This window comes from Periplaneta americana, chromosome 10 (assembly GCF_040183065.1).
Source record: "Periplaneta americana isolate PAMFEO1 chromosome 10, P.americana_PAMFEO1_priV1, whole genome shotgun sequence".
Taxonomy (NCBI): Eukaryota; Metazoa; Arthropoda; class Insecta; order Blattodea; family Blattidae; genus Periplaneta; species Periplaneta americana.
The window spans coordinates 134459188-134476343 of NC_091126.1; the positions used below are offsets into that span (position 1 = coordinate 134459188).

Consider the following 17156-nt stretch of genomic DNA (forward strand, 5'->3'; position numbering starts at 1 on the left):
AAATAAGCTCCGTAAATGGCGGAACATCCTCGTGAATCACCCTATATATAGTCTATAAATTCGTTTTTGGTGTTCGGGTTATTCCTGTATGCTCTATTTTCTAAGGTTTTTTGTGGTGTGAATAACAATTTCATCAAAAGATGTCGGAAATGTATGAATGTAGGAATCCACATTGAGCAACCCCTATAACAGAAGTTGGTACACATTAGAAAACAAAAATATAGTTGTAGGAACTCTTACTTACTTACAAATGGCTTTTAGAGAACCAAAAAGGTTCATTGCTGCCCTCACATAAGCCCGACGTTGGTCCCTATCCTGAGCAAGATTAATCCAGTCCCTACCATCATATCCCATTTCCCTCAAATCCATTTTAATATTATCCTCCCATCTACATCTCACAAACAAACATTCTGATGGGGACAATAAAAAGTTTTTTTTGTTCTTCCACCATGTTAATAATGTCAAAAGAAGTGCTTATACAAATTTTGGCCACTTGACCGCAGTTATGAGGGCCATAAAAAATAAGTTCGCCAGGGGCTGTTAACAGAAATAAAACACAATTTCATTGGAAAAATTTATTGGAACAGACACAGCAATTGTTGGGCTATTTTTCAACATATTCCTCACCGAAATTCAGACATCTGTCATTCTGCGGGATCAACAGAGAGGTGCAGACAGCTGTCACACACTGGTTCCGATCCCAGATGGCAGACTTCTACGACACAGGGATACAAATTTGATCCCATGGTATGACAAATGTCTCAATTCCGGTGCGGAATATGTTGACAAATAGTGCAACAATTACTGTATCTGTTTCAATAAATCTTTCCATGCAATTGTGCTTTCTTTCTGTAAACAGTCCGAGGGAAAATCACTTTCTGAACGGCCTCGTAATTGCGGTCGAGTGGCCAAAATTTGTATAAGCACTTCTTTTGACATTATTAACATGGTGGAAGAAAAAATTTAACTTTTTTATCTGCTCCCATCAGAATGTTTGCTTGTCAGTCTCCCAAATAACAGTCTATGTCCATTTCTGGATTCGTCCATATGTGCTACATGCCCTGCCCATCTCAAACGTCTGGATTTAATGTTTCTAATTATGTCAGGTGAAGAATACAATGCATGCAGTTCTGCGTTGTGTAGGGATGCTATTATTATTTAAAGTTACAAGAACTGAAGTATGCAGGAGGTTATGGGTCAATAATGACGCAGTTTATGTCAACCATGCAAGCACATTGTATATGCATGTTCCCAACAGGAAGCAGGTCTGAGCAGTCTGTACAATGAAATCATAGAATTAAAAAAGGCTTTCTAAACTATTTATAGATTAAATTTCTAAAGTGTTAGAAAACATAGCATAGTAACCACAGAATAAACTACAATAATAAAGACAGCACGTCAAAACAAACCGAATTTCTGCTCCGTTGGAATATGATAGCAGAGAAGTGGAACACTGTGCATTACCTCCAAAATTGTTTGGCGGAAAAGTTTCTTTCTTTTTCTTGATGTAGAAGTAGAGACCAACACTGGCGACAATGAGAATCATGATACCAGCCACTAGTGGGATTATGATTCCTGGGTCGCTGTAAAATCGGCCTTCTCCATAACTTGAGTTCACAATCAGATCAGGAGCCACAGTAGCTGGAAAACAACAAATCAGAACAGAAGTGATAAAAATTTCAGATCATATGCATTACACTTAATGTCATTATTACATTGTCACTCTCATCATCATTATAATCATCACTGTTGTACACTAAAAGTTCTTTCATACATTTTGCACAGACGAATTTTTGTCACTTAATCATTTTATTTGAGGTCTCAACAAAATTTCTTTATTTTCCATGATTATTTATTTTGGATATATGAATCCATCTGTTTGAAAGGTTATCAGCCACTAATTTGCAACATATGAAAATTATGGTAATTAATAAAAAATTATTAATATATTAACAAGTTGACAAGTACATAACTCTTGTTAAAATTATTATAGAAAGCCATATACCATGCACAATATTCAACATATGAGAACATTACAAATTCTTCTCAAAATATCACGTAAATCAGTCATGTCAACTGATGCCCATAAGCACAAGTGAGCACTTTAGAGTTCAAGAGAGCCTGAGCACTTTAAACAGGAAAGGAAAGAGACAGATAAAAAAAGTAGTATATGCCGCTTGGTCGAGCTATATACAGGGATGGCCAGCACTGATTCAATGGATAAAGGGAAGAGAAGTTATTAAAACTGTATCCATGTTAATTTTTAGATTTGTCTGAGAAGTACAAGTTCCTTATAAGAAATGTAAGTTTAAATTTTAATGTTCATTTTTGACAAATTTGCTTTTTATTCAAAAGGAATATTTTCTCAACTTTTTTACAGAAAAGTGAAATTTTCAGATATATTTATTTAGTAGCCTTACAGGTACTGAAACGATGTTTTCGTAAATCTAATATATCGTAAATATGTATTACTGAAGGTAGTGAATTAAAAATTTTGAAAATATTCGCATGGAAAATGTTTGTAAGGAAATGAATTAACAAAGCAACTACTGTTACATCATAAACAGAAAATATGTGCCCATGTGTAAGTAAAACGTCAGCTCTATAGCTTCAGCAGAATTCGAGAAAATAACTTAATATTCTGATGATAGGAAGTTGCGCACCAATATCACCTTAAAATCATAGTGTGATAAAGAGTTTTGTTATGTAATATTAGTTACAGTTAAAACATATACCTACCTAGGTAACTTTGCTTTGTACTATAATATTGTTTTGATTAGTTTATTGATTACTTTTATAAGGCTAAAGATACCATCAAGATCAATTCCAACTTATTATGTCATACTCAATATGTTTCTTTGGATATCACTTTCTTTATAAATGATGAGTTTCATTCACTTAGTAAAGTATAATTGTACTACTATGGAATTTATGTGAATATATGCCTTCTTAACTCTTTATTATGTTATTAACGTTTAAAACACAAGTACAATATTAAGAAATTGGTGTTAGTACTTTTGTTTTACAGACAATACATATATAATCCCAAACAGAAAGAAGCCATATAAAAATAACGACATAAGATTTAACGTTGCGTTTGAAATTTGTACACCACTGTTTTCTTAATCCAACAGGCTGCTTATTCATATACATAATCCTTCCTCATTTCATACCTAGAGCTTGATGCCCTCTCACAACGTCAAGATCAGAAAAATGCGCTTGCTTTGACATCACTGATGTAAATTATTAATAACCAGAAAAAAAATACAATTATTTTTCAAACCTCTTAATATAGATTTTTGTTGATTTCCTAAAATTTACGTCAATTGACTGATGCCCTTCCAAAGAGAAGAAGAAGAAAAGAAAGATTCATATGTTTTCGTTTATTTGTTTCTTACATTTATACAATAGTATTTTAAACCCTGAGAGATACAAAACGTCATTTATACATTCTAAATCAATTTTTCTCAAAATTAGGTTTACCAATGAAGACATGACAATCTCCGAAACTGTTGACGGCAAGAAGAAGATAATTATATAGATTAGTAGTTTCCAAACTTCTTCAGTTTAATGCCCAATTCTGACAACTGGATGTTTGTTATTGTCCGTCCCCTAGTCAAATGTAATAAGCATGCTAAAATCAGAACAATCATGACAAATTAAAGACCTCCCCAGTAAAAGGATATAATATCAAATTATTGATATATGTGACATAGGTGAAAAAAAGTAATTTTGCAGCATTCATTTATAACAATAACTTATTGCATTCAATAGCTGAATAAACTTGTATTTCTGATTAGTCAAATGTTTCTGCTAGCAAATATAAATCTAATTAAATATGCCCCTGAAACTATTTTCCTTTCTCCTGAAACATGAATTATAGTTTTGTTGATTATTTCGTTATTCCAGGGACATCTTCAATTTTACTTCCATATATAATTAGTTAAAACTAAATACCAAGCCAAGTGGCCTTGAAGTTGGTGAGAGGAGAAACCTGTGTGTATCCAATGAAACCGGGAGCTGTGCTGACAGAGTTACACATACCAGAGAGGTCACGGTGGAGGTACCAGACAAAGAAGAGACTTTCATCCAAAATCCAACCCAAAGGGACTCCCAGTTGGAGAACTTCAGCGAGTCTCCCAGCTGGAGCACCAGTACCACATATGGGCTCTGGTCTACTCAAGGCAAGGTGTAAAATAACAGTGTCGCTAACAATCTCTGCAGGGCACCAGGCGAAACCCTTCAGTATTTAGCATTCCCAATACAATCAGAACTCTGTTTTGGGTGACATTTATTTTCCTGGTACTCGTGGGACTCCTATGAAAGAACTAACACAAGATTAAAAAAACAAAGAGGGGTGACAGGGTCTCTCTAGTTGAGGGAAACCTATCACCTAGTAAAGAAATGGGCATCACTGCCTCTTCTATAAATTGGCCGCACCTGAGCACTAAAAAGTTATCAGGGGTGGCTAGAAGGAAATAGCAAAGGGCTAGGGCCAAGGAGAAAGGAACTGGGAGCACTACGCAATCGGGTCCCTCTCCTCAACTTAGCAATAGTGGGAGCCAAGCTGGGCCAGGGACTTCTAAAAGAATTAGGTCAGTACAGACACAACACCTTCGGCAAAGACTAAACCTGTTAAGAGACACAGGGGCACTGAACCTGGAGTCTCCTATAGGGAAGCCTTGGCTTCATACAAGATGCCATCATTGGGCTATCCTATCCTGATGACAAGCTTGTAGTTATATCAAGCATATTCAGGCAGTGATCCTGAGGGGGAGACATGAGGTACAATCAGGCGAATCTCTACTTCTTCTCACGATGTTTTCTCTTCAAGATGGGGCCTTGATCTACTACTGTGAGAATCAGGACTCCTGCAACGGCTTCAGAGACATCTAAATGAAGTTCAAATCAGGGTCAGTTTTGTCCCAAACCATTTAAGATGGCATTTATGAATCGGAATCTAACAACTGGTGATCCGAAAGTGCTCCTTAAACACATACAGCTGCTTAACCAGGGGCTCTGAACAGAGCACTGGAAAGTAGTTCACAGGCAGACTGATTTTACTGGGCAGCGATTAATCATGATGATTGACCAAGAATCAGCTGCCAAAATCACGGACAACAGACTGACTGGCTTTACTGGGGTGGACAGAGGTCTCTTTAAGATCCTATTCAATCCCAGTATAAAGGCAGCTCAGGAAGAACAAGAGGCAGCAGCTGAGAAGGACGATTCTCCAGAGTCCATGGATGTTGGAATCTCTGGGGAGACTTCAACTCAAGAGACTGACTAAGGTAAGTATTTTTATTTGTTAATTACGAAAAGAATTCTAATTAATTTACAACATTCTAAAGCAGCTTCTGCCATATTGAGCACAACTATTGAAACATCCGTAATGGAAGGGGCAGAAAGAGGACTTTATTGTTCTTATCTGCGTACCTCGCTTATGATGATCCCAACCCACCATCGGAGACAGTGAAGAGATTAATCGCCCATTCCAATGAGATGGGTAAGGAGATCATCTTAGGGACTGATGCCAATGATCGCCATGTGCTGTGGGGAAGGACTGACATCAATCCAAGGGGCGAACAGCTGGTGGAATATCTGGTAAGTAGTGACCTAACTATTCTTAACAAATGTAACGAACCAACTTTTGTTAATTCACACAGGGAAGTTATCGACATAATGCTAGGGATTGAATTAGCTGAGGACCTAGTTTCAAACTGGCATGTGTCATCGGATACTTCTGCATCCGATCTTAGGTACATCTACTTTAGAATTAAGTCTCAGATCACGAATCTAGTGATCAATAGAAGCCTGAGGAAAACTGATTGGGATGGATACAAATAGACCTTTCAGCACTGGTATCGGGTATCCCTAGGAACATTCGTTCTATAACAGATGTGGAGTTCGCAGTTGACTGGCTGCAACAGTCCATTCTCCTATCCTATCATAATAACTGTCAAGCTAAGGTTCCTGACTCGCCAAGACAAATTCCAAGAGCTAAGCGAAATTAGACATAAAACAAGGAAGCTTTTTAAACTTGCACGAAGTACTGGTGATTGGACCATCTATCAGAGGGAACTTACCAGTTACAATAAGGGTATTCACAAAGCCAAAAGGGAGGCATGGCGGGAGCATTGTGAGGGGATGGAAAAATTTGCTAGCAGCGCAAGACTCATGAAGCCAATGGCTAAAAGTGCTCATAAGATAGTAACCAATCCAACTACAAGATGGTAGTTACACACAGTATGTGTATGGAAATGCTGCATCATCTAGCAAGCATTCATTTCCGGACTCAAAAGTGGTAGACAGTGATCAATCAACTGATCTGGGGTGAAATCTGCTCCGTTTATGTTCGAGCAGAGAGGATTGAAACCTAGTCAGGGATGTGATCACAGTTACTAAAGTAAGATGGGCCATTAATTCTTTTGAACCATATAAGTCAGCAGGTCCTGATTCGATCATGCCTGTTTTGCTGCAACAGGGAATTGACTCACTGCAGTCTTTACCTTGCAGAATCTATAGGATTTGCCTAGCCTCTGGTTATGTTCCATTGGCTTGGAAACAGACCAAAGTGACATTTATACCCAAACCTGGGCGACCTAGCTACTCCGACGCCAAGGCATATCGTCCAATAAGCCTCTCCTCATTTCTTCTTAAAGCATTGGAGAAATTAGTGGATAGGCATATTAGAGACAAAGTGCTGAAGGATTTTCCTTTACACAAGTACCAATTTGCCCTTCTACTAGTAAATCCACAGAAGCAGCACTTCATCATGTTGTTTCATCTATTGAGAAGGTGCTGGCTTTTAAGGAAACTGCCACTGGAGCATTTCTAGATATTAAAGGAGCATTTGATAAAACTTCATGCAAAGTGGTGTCAAAAGCTCTTCAAGAGCATAATGTCCCAAGACTTATCTGTATTTGGATACACTTTATGCTAGAAAATAGCCAAATTTCCATGAGCCTATTTGGGGTGACTACAGCCAGGGGCTCTTCTCAAGGTGGCGTTCTTTTGCCCCTGCTTTGGAACCTGATTGTGGATGCCTTGTTGCGGGAACTCAATGGGGTTGGGTATTTTACTATCAGATTTACAGATGATATTACTGTAATTGTTAAAGGGAAATTTCCTAATACAGTCTTCGAGGTGCTTTAAGTAGCATTGAAAAAGATTGAAGTCTGGTGCAACAGAAACAAACTTTCTGTTAATCCCAATAAAACGGTAGTAGCACCTTTCACTAGAATGAGGTCTATAGGGAACTTGAAGGAACCTACTCTTTTTGGATAGAGGATACCCTACTCTTCACAAGTTATGTATTTAGGACTCATCCTGCACAAGAGATTAACTTGGAAAAATCACTTGGATTACTGCATTGCCAAGTCCTACAGGGTTTTTTGGACCTGTAGAAGAATGCTTGGTAAAACTTGGGATCTGAAGCCTGGAATTATATTGATATACATCACTATGGTAGGACCTTTACTCTCTTATGCTGCACTTAAGTGGTGGCCAAGAGTTAAATTAAGAAACTGCAGGACTGAACTTAACAAATTGCAAAGGGTGTAATGCATAGCAATAGCCAGAAAATGCAGAATAACTCCCATCATGGCAGTGGAAATGCTCATAGGACTCACCCCATTACACATCTGGGTTTAGGCTGAGGCCCTCATGGCATTCCACAGAATCTGTCGCAAGACAATGATTTTCAATATTGAACACTTGGATCATCTCAAACTCCCTTGGGACAGCGATCTTTATCATATTCTCAATATGAGAACCGACATCTTGGAACCAAAGGTTTTGTTTGACAATAAATTCACTGTCACTTACCCAAAGTGCAGTGAATGGGAAAGTAAGGTAAAACCCCAGAACAATAAGGGTCCAGTCTGGTACACTGATGGTTCCAAAACCAAGTCAGGAACTGGTGGTGGATTATTTGGAAATGGCACCAAGCTTTCTTTTAGCTTGGGTCAATACGCCACAGTCTTTCAGATTGAGATTTTTGCTATCTTAGCCAGTGTCAGGGAAAGTATTAGGAACTCAGACATATTATTATACTTTCAGAGAGCCAAGCTATTGTTGCTGTTACTACTTTAGAAACAGTGAAAAGTTTCGTAACACTCATGTGTTAACTAAACAAATTGTGGAACAGTTATCATAATTTGAGAGGATGATTTATTCCTTAGGAAGAAACAAAAGCAAACAGTCCAAAATAACTCATTTTGTAAAATAGTCACATATTATTAAATTAAGAATATATGGGAACAAGGTAAATCAATTTTGTAAAATTTTCTGGATTGGAGTTTGAAATGTAATATATGCCAGTTTCGGCTCTTAGCAGCTAAGATTTTCTACAAATAATATTCTTATATTCAAGAATGTGTATTATAAATTTCAGTACTGTATTTCAGACTCAAAGACGGCTTAACTATGAAGTTCTAAATTTTTCTTGTGAAAATTTTACTAAGTGATAAAGTGACTTAACTCGTTTTCCCTGTATAGTCTTCAAATGCTATTTCAGATGTTATTAAAATGCAGTTTCAGTTATACTGTTTCCTAACTTATGCATTTCTTTCTTCAGACCTTTTATGATAGTAACAAGGCATTAGACACATTATTAGCTAAGGATCCAGATTCAGATCCTGGCATGTCCAAATGGAATATTTTACGGACAATGTTTAGGTTAGGTTTTCGCACAGTACTTCATTTGCCTTGACACAATTTCACAATTCTTTTTAAATTGTTAACATTATCCTGTGTGCAATGCAGAGCCACCTGCATGCAGTACACCACACGAAAAGGGTGACTTAGAGTTTGGGCAGCAAACTCTTGCTAGTTTCTTTGATTTACCGCTAGTTTCTTTGACTTCCAACCTTTTTTGCATAATTTATAACAATAATTATATTGGTACCATATACAATGTTTCAAAAGTAAGCACAAAAGATATAAGGTTGGAAAATTACACTTCAGTACATGCACAAAACAAAAACGAGGGAACGTGATAGCATGGTTAAGGTAGTTGTTACAAAGTTGAAGGTCGTGAATTGTACAGGGTGGAAGGTAACCTTTTACAATCCTTCACACACATAACATATCATGTCATTTGGGAACGTTTTGTCAAACAATATTTTTTCATACGACCAACAGCTATTGTAGCAGTGTTTACTTCGCGAGTACAATGCATCCCAGCATACTGAATGCCACTCCAATCATCTACTTGGCAGGAATTTTGACAGGATATACACACATACCGTTTGGTAAACAAAAACATCTATTGAGAATGCAGTCAAATCAAAACTTATGTAATCGTAACATGTTCATTACATGAACTATGTTATTCGTTATCTATGATGAAATGTTCGTTATTGTATCGTTTCAGTACTAAATTTATTACGAACAAACACGTAGATTCTGTTACATTTGAATGCAATCAATAATACAGTGGAATGAAAAATTATGCATAAAACCAAAATTAATTCTTTAAATACAGTATTATTTCACACTGAGGATCACACAGCTGTCACTTCAACTCAATTACAATACAATGTTTGGAAGAAATAAACAACTTTGAAACAAAATAAAAATGATACACATTAATGTGGGGTACACTGTTAAATTTGTACACCATTCTCTACAGTGTCTTTCAAAGGTATTGTTCAAAGTGTCCACCAGTTGCGTGTCTACAACTTTCACACTCCTGATCCAGTTATCTGTCACGGTATAAGTGAGCAGCTGTAGCGGCATTGTGACCAGTTTCGCCATAAATTAATAACACGTCCAGATAGTCACGATTAGAAAACTGTGGCATCTCGTTGTGTTTCAACTGTTTCGAACTGCACGTAGCCTGCAACTAATGACGAAGTGAATGTAAGCATATCATCCACTCCATACACCTAGCTCGGTCACATGGTTTGCATACGTAAGAAACAATGTTGCCAGCGTGTCACAGCCCTATTCCCATGCAATGTGTACACGACTATTAACGTGATTTATTCGAAATTGTGTCATTTTCCACGCAAATACTACTGTAACATGACCATAAATAGCTTACTCTATCATCCTACATGAGATAAAAATCCAATTTTGATCAGTTTCTTGAAAAACTTAATCATAATTTCAAGTTACAAAAGACCACTTTTTTTCGAAAACCGCCCTTCTGGGAACAAAATATTATTAGACTTTCTTGTTTGTCATAATTCGAGATATCATATCCCAGAAGGATTGTAAAAGGTTACCTTCCACCCCGTATACTGTACTCTCTATAAGGATAGAAGTGTAGCATTTTCAGTCCTCTTAATGCTGATCCTTGCAACATGTTGCATTCCTGTGCTATCAGTGTGAAGATTTCCTAGGACTTAGCTGTATCCCTGCCTGAATATCTGCAAATTTCTCTGATGTGATTCTTGCATCCAGAATGATGGATAATATTTGCAACATATGCTTTGGTAAAAGGCAATATCAACATAACGTTTTCTTATTATCTCTTACAGGCGCATTATTTATATGAGATTATAGGCCTAAATCACCGTCATTCACTACCAATTCACTTTCCCCCTGTGCGAAACAGCAGGTGGATCACCCCAGTACACATGCATGTTACGACCAGTTATAGTGCCGGTAAGTTGTATATGTCGCACACTGTACAAAGTGCTCACCTTTATGAGACAATTTCATAAGTGTGGTGAAGTGCTTTATCTATCTGCTTGTCTGTCTCTTTATCTATCTATTTCTTTATCAACACTTTGAACTAACATAATGGAGAAGACAAGAATGAGACTGTAAGGATATCAAAACATTATAAAATATGCCTCCAGGATTTAACAGCGACAAAACCCTTTTATTAGTTTTCACTGCATTTATTTTTTCACAATGAATGCTACTACAATGTGGAATGTATGGAAAAAAATTTGCAGACATAGTAAAGAAAAAAGCAGTAAAATCTATTCTCCAAAAATAAAATTTGATAAAATTAAAACTTATGAAAACCTTTGTATGAGTAGATTTTGATTGTGTATCTTCAATGTTCATATACTGGGCAATCAAAAAGCAAGTCTGTGAAGATCCTTTACAGAAATTGTAAATAGTATCTACAGAAAGATTAGAATACTTGCTGTATGTAATGAAACATGTAACTCACCTCCTGATGATGTGAGTGTTACGAAGTCGAACTGCGTCACAGAAGAGCCTGCACTGTTGTGTGCAGTCATGCGCAGGGTGTACCATGTCTCAGGATTCAAGTCCAGAACTAAAAACTCCACTTGTTCGAACTTGATATTGTTGGAAACTAAAGTCCACTGAGACTCCAATTTCAACTTATACTCGACGACAAGTGATGTTATAGGACAACCTCCATCCTGCCACGATCCAAGATCTAGTGAGATAGAAGTTGAGTTGACACGAATTAACTCTGTATCATCAGGCACGATTGGAGCTGCAAAAAAACGAAACTCATTAATTAAGGCTTCATGCAATTAAACTATTACATTTTTATAACATACAAGGTTTTACATAACAAGATAATAGAGAAAATGAATGTTTTTTAACTATATTAGGGTGCAGAGTAAGTTACAATATCAATACTATGTACAAAAAAAATCCAAATTTAAAAATAGGTATGGCACAATTATTAGAAAACTCAAAGGGTAAACATGAAACGATACCCTACTGAAGTTTTTAGGAAGTGATGGCTGTTCCAGCATTGTTGTATAGATGTAAAACATGGACACAAAAAAATGATTGTAAACAAATTCCGGCAGCTTAACTGAAATATCTGCTTTCAGTGGCAGTGTATAGGCAAATGGCAAGAAAAGAGAACTGAGAATATCAAAAATAAACTAAACATTTCCTCATTAAATGGAAAAAAATAATAGAACAAAGAAGCAAATGGAAGGAAGATTTAAATAAGGAACCCGAAAATAGTAATATTGTCAGAAAATCATTACAATATATAGTGAAAGAATGGAGAAGCCTGGGATGCCCAAAATCAATATGGTTGCAACAATCCTATGCAGCCAGGACAGACATAAATAACTAATTCCTCAATGATGTTGATGATGATGATGATGGTGATGGTGATGATGATGATGATGGTGATGATGATGATGATGATGATAATAATTACGATTATATCACACAAACATATCAACTGAAACCTGAAAATAATTGTCAGTTTTTATTGGTTTTAGAATTGTCGGAGTGAAACAGGAGACGTGATCACAGTGTTTAAATCAATTCAATGGAATAGTTCAACACCATCACTTTCTTAATCTTCTTTTCCAGTTTTATCTATCCCCTCCTCCTTTCACCACGTCCTAACAACTGAAATTCAATTTCAAATATCTCAATTTCTCTCCCTATGTATATTCATCACTTTATCAGATTCATCTGCTAATGCGTATATATTTTTTTTTCTTAACTGAGGTACATAACACTTTATATGGTATTCTTTCTTGCTCCGCGAAATTTCATAGCTCGATACAGTAAAAAAAAAGGCGAATTAAAAATGACATTAGTGGGAAATTGAAAACCAATTACGATTGTGTGGCCATATTCGAATGTACAAGGGCAAGACCAGGTTGACCAGACGTCCCCAATATCTGGGGACAGTCCTCGGTTTTGAGTTGCTGTCCCTGGGGAGCAAATGTCTCCATTTCATTCCTGGAAATTAATTTTGTCCCCAGAAGTTTTGAATGCGTGAATATTTAAGTATTGTAATGAAACTCCTGTGATACATGCACATTTCTGAACGGTTCTCAGTATGAGACAGAAGAACCAGTGAGCACAGTATGAGATAGTTTGCTCTCTTTAAGAAGAACAGCATCTTCGTCTTCATTTGCATTGCGCGGAAGCGATAGAACTGCCACAGCATCCATTTCTAAGTACGTAAAAAAATTAGGAGTTTTGTGACAAACCAACAGGTGAAAAGTGGTATGATTTTTTTTTTTTAATTTCAAAAAAGAATCAATTACATTTGAAAATCTTCTCAAAATAGTGTCATGAATCATGTGTCTTTCAGTCAGCAATTCGTCAGTTGAAAGACTTTTCTCCACATTGAACTCAATCTGGACTGATGAAAAGACAAGAAAGAAAACTGAAACATCTTTGTTACAAGTGAAAACAAACTTTCATTTCTTATGTGAAGAACTTAGTGTGAAGCTGTATGGGAATGAACAGATCCTTAAAAAGATACAGTCTTCAGACAAGTACTTGTAAAATGTATGTTTGAGTTCAGTGTGTACAATATTACGTGAAAGACTTCCATGCATGCGTCAGTACTGAAATTTAATCCTTAGTGGCTATAATTATGTATAGGAGTTGCGTGTGTTTATGCATTTAGTTGAAAAAGTTAAGATACACTACAAATTTCTGTCATTGTATCTACTGTTACATGTACTTTCTGTAACATTTCAACAGATAGTGACTAGATAAGCATTTGTGTGTGTGTGTGTGTGTTTTTTTTAATTGCCGATGTTCCCTTCTGGATCATAAAAAATCTGGTCAACCTATGTTAAGTAAGATAGAAAGTGTAAAACACAGACTAAAATAGTGCAGCCAATAGTTTATTATATGGAATAAGAGAAAATACATAAATAAAAACTCCAAGGACCTAAATTGATAGAGAAAGAAGAGTAACATTCAGATGAAGGAAAGCTGTAAGTACAGATGAAAAAATGTTTGGTGATCATGGTGGTGGTGATGTTGATGATGATGGTAGTTGTGGTGGTAATAATAATAATAATAATAATAATAATAATAATAATAATAATAATAAGAAGAAGAAGAAGAAGAAGAAGAAGAAGCAGCAGAAGAAGAAAAGCACAGGCAGTTAAATAATAATAATAATAATAATAATAATAATAATAATAATATTATGATGATGATGATGATGATGATGTCACAGAATCGGAACTATAATCTTTACTTAATATCACCATTCAAAATTGCAATGATATGTTGGTAATGAAGAGGAATTATGAAATTAAATCCTTGAAGCAAATCTGTTTCACAGAATTTGCTCACCTTCTCACAAAACATGCCAGGAAATGAACTTAAGTCCCTTTGATGAGATGCTGTTAGATGGATCTATATCGAAAAATCTCATCTTTAATCATAGTAATTAATACAGAATACATAAGAAAAAATTAATAAATTTGAAAGTTATTTAGAAGACATACAGTATATACAATGTTTTTAAGTGTCAGAATGTAGTAAAACAGTTTAACTTTTATCTCGTAAAATGTATGGTTCAATGTGATTTTCATTAGTAATGCAGCAGATGTGCCACGTGTAAGCAAATGTGTCCTTGATCATCTTCATCTAATTGTGGATTGAGGAACTACTGGAGCATGTCCAGATACATGATACCAGAAATGGTGTCTATATATAACTTCATATAACTTCACTCATATGATATGATATGATATATTTATTCCACCAGCTTACATTGGTCGTGATGGCTCTTCACATTTCTGTATCAATGGTGTCTATATAAAAAAAGATCAAACACTTTTTCAAAACACATTCACCTTTGAACTATCACAAACGTGTTCGAGGAAAGTATGTGGACTTTAGCTGCCACAAATTCTGCAGTTAAGGGTGTTGACCTTAAAAGTTATATGAAAGATACTCTCAGCACTGAAAATTACGGAGTCCATAAATGCCTCATTGCCTTCTAGTCAATTTAACATATCCATACCTTGCCTTGTTACCTAAGTTGACAGAGTATGAGCTTATGAGGATGGGACCGAATCCTGGTGATGGCAGAATCACTAAGTAGTGGAAAAAGTGAATGTTCTTCCACTTCTCTCAATCATTCCACAGTCATTCTCCATTTCAGTATTCATTGTCATCATTTCACAAGGTATTTACACAACTAATGTATTGTTTCGGAATATGTATTATATGTCTTTCTCGTGTTAAATTTTTTACCATACCAGGTTAACATGTTTCAGCCTGTTATGGGCCATCTTCGGAACTGGTTAGTGCTAGTCTTGGCACCTTTTGTTTGTGTTTCCTGTGGGGGTGTGTTTGTGTAGCGTAATGTGGAGTCAAAGAGTGTGTGTGTTCTGAAATTGAGTTGTGTGTTGAGAAATTTGGATGTGTTTTTGTGTGTGTACATGTTTCGTATTGTTGTAGTGTGTTTAGTTTGTGGCTTTTTGGTTGAATATGCAGAATTTCTATGTCTTGTTTATGTCTCTGTAGGTGTGGTTAGCATTTGTGATGTGTTCTGCATATGTGGAAGTGTTATGTAGATTTGTCATGGCTGTGACATGTTCTTTGTAATGTGTTTGAAATGATCTCCCTGTCTGTGCTGTGTAGAAGTTGTTGCAGGTGTTGCATTTGAGTTTGTATATGCCTGTGTGGTTGTTTTGTTTGTTTGTGTATTGAGATGCTTTTGTACAGTTTTATTTGTTCTATATGCGATGCTGTAATTTAATTTCTTGAATGAGGTTGCAATCTTGTGTTTTTTTTTTTTCGTATGTTAGTGTGATGTATTTTTTCTGTTCTTGTGTTTGTGTTGTGTTCTTATGCTTTTTGTGATTATATTTTATGTATAATACATATTCCGAAGTGATATAGTGTTAAAAGTTATGTAATCAAAATGTATAATGTATTGTCACCGGCGTACAGAAGGCATTAGTCTTAGAAGACATAGTATGCTTTCAGAAGAATGGAAGTACAATGTAGTATAGTTGAATTAACAAATGGCACCACACAGATTAATCATGATATCAACAAAGTCCCGGCTATTTGGATTTCAGAAATCATTTCAGCAATGGGAGTGATTGGGAACAATAAGCTCACTGGAGGCTGCAAGGAGTCTTCAGTCTCTTCGCACCAATATACAAAAAAATATTTCCGTATAGAATTGCCTTTGAACCACCTTATTTATGTATCTAATGCTCATCAAATTTGAAATGCTTTGCTGCTTTCTGACACTTCAGAATACTGTGTATGTATTCTGATTAAATATTTATTCTATTTCGAAGTTGCAAAGTCCTTTTAAATACATGGTGTAAAAACAAAAACCTTGAATTTATTCAGGACTATACAGTAGGCCTAAATATAAAAAAATGAAAGAAATACCGTAACTGTTGTATAAACATGTTTACTAGAGTCAGAATCATAATTGCAATTCTTTCAGGTTGAAAAATTATCTTTTATACTTATGAACAATTGAAGTATTGAGAAAAAAGATTTTGATAAAATATTGGGATAAATGGCTTGATAATAAGTAATGAATCAATGAGAGCACTATATTACAGCCTATTTTACTGTGAATCAATTGTCTTTAAATATTGCTCATGCAATAAAACTGTCAGAGATTCAGAAACACGTGAAGAGGATGCAAATGTGTATATCCAGTGATTTATAAAAACACTGATAAAAATTTTAGGAATGACGTAAGTAGTCATTCGAGATTGGATAAGTACCCATATCCAATGATACCTTGTTTTAATGCTGCAGATTAGTAACTGAATGGACTGAAGTGCATAATTTATTTATTTACATGCTCTGTAAGTCTGTGGTAATGTGAGATAATGGAAGTGTTCACAATAGCTGCTCAAAACTTCGACCAACTGCTTAAGCTCAGAGGTGGTATATCAGTGCAGTGAATGGTGAGTCCTTTCAAAATTACCTAACATATCACGAATAAGATCAAAATTACCAGTAGCTGTAATTCTGGTTTTGATGTTCCCATACAAAGTATTGAAAGGCCTCTAATGAATGTTTTGGAAAGGTTATCTGATGATCTCTACCAATTTAGCAATTGGAGTAATTTTTATTTTGACTATTACACTTTTACTAGGTCACACTACTTTTGACCAATAAAACGGTACGAAAGGATGTCTTTCAACCAATCATGGCTGCTTATCGCACAATTTTATCGCGTCCCTAGCATTTATTTAATTTTATCGTGTCCCTAGCATTTGTTTATTTTTATCACTACCCTACCATTTGTTTCTTTGTTTGCCAACATTTCAAACTGCACTGGTCTGGACGTTAAAAAAACAGAAAATTACAAACCACTCCAGTCGATGCATAGCACTTTCAAATATGACTCGCATTGGCATTCAAGAACAAGAATTAATAAAGATCACTGGTCATATATGAAGAGCACCATTCGGAAATCCTGAATAACTTGAGGGATACACCAT

At 35.8% G+C, this 17156-nt stretch overlaps 1 protein-coding gene across 1 annotated transcript in view; it reads right to left on the reverse strand.

Moving 5' to 3' along the window:
• Window positions 1-17156, reverse strand: part of LOC138707737 (cell adhesion molecule Dscam1-like) — an 83631-nt gene that overhangs the window by 33509 nt on the left and 32966 nt on the right. The window contains exons 5-6 of the mRNA XM_069837602.1: window positions 11135-11428; window positions 1465-1641 (exon numbers count right to left, since the gene is read on the reverse strand). Coding sequence (XP_069693703.1) covers window positions 1465-1641; window positions 11135-11428 — 471 coding nt within the window. The remainder of the gene's footprint in view (window positions 1-1464; window positions 1642-11134; window positions 11429-17156) is intronic.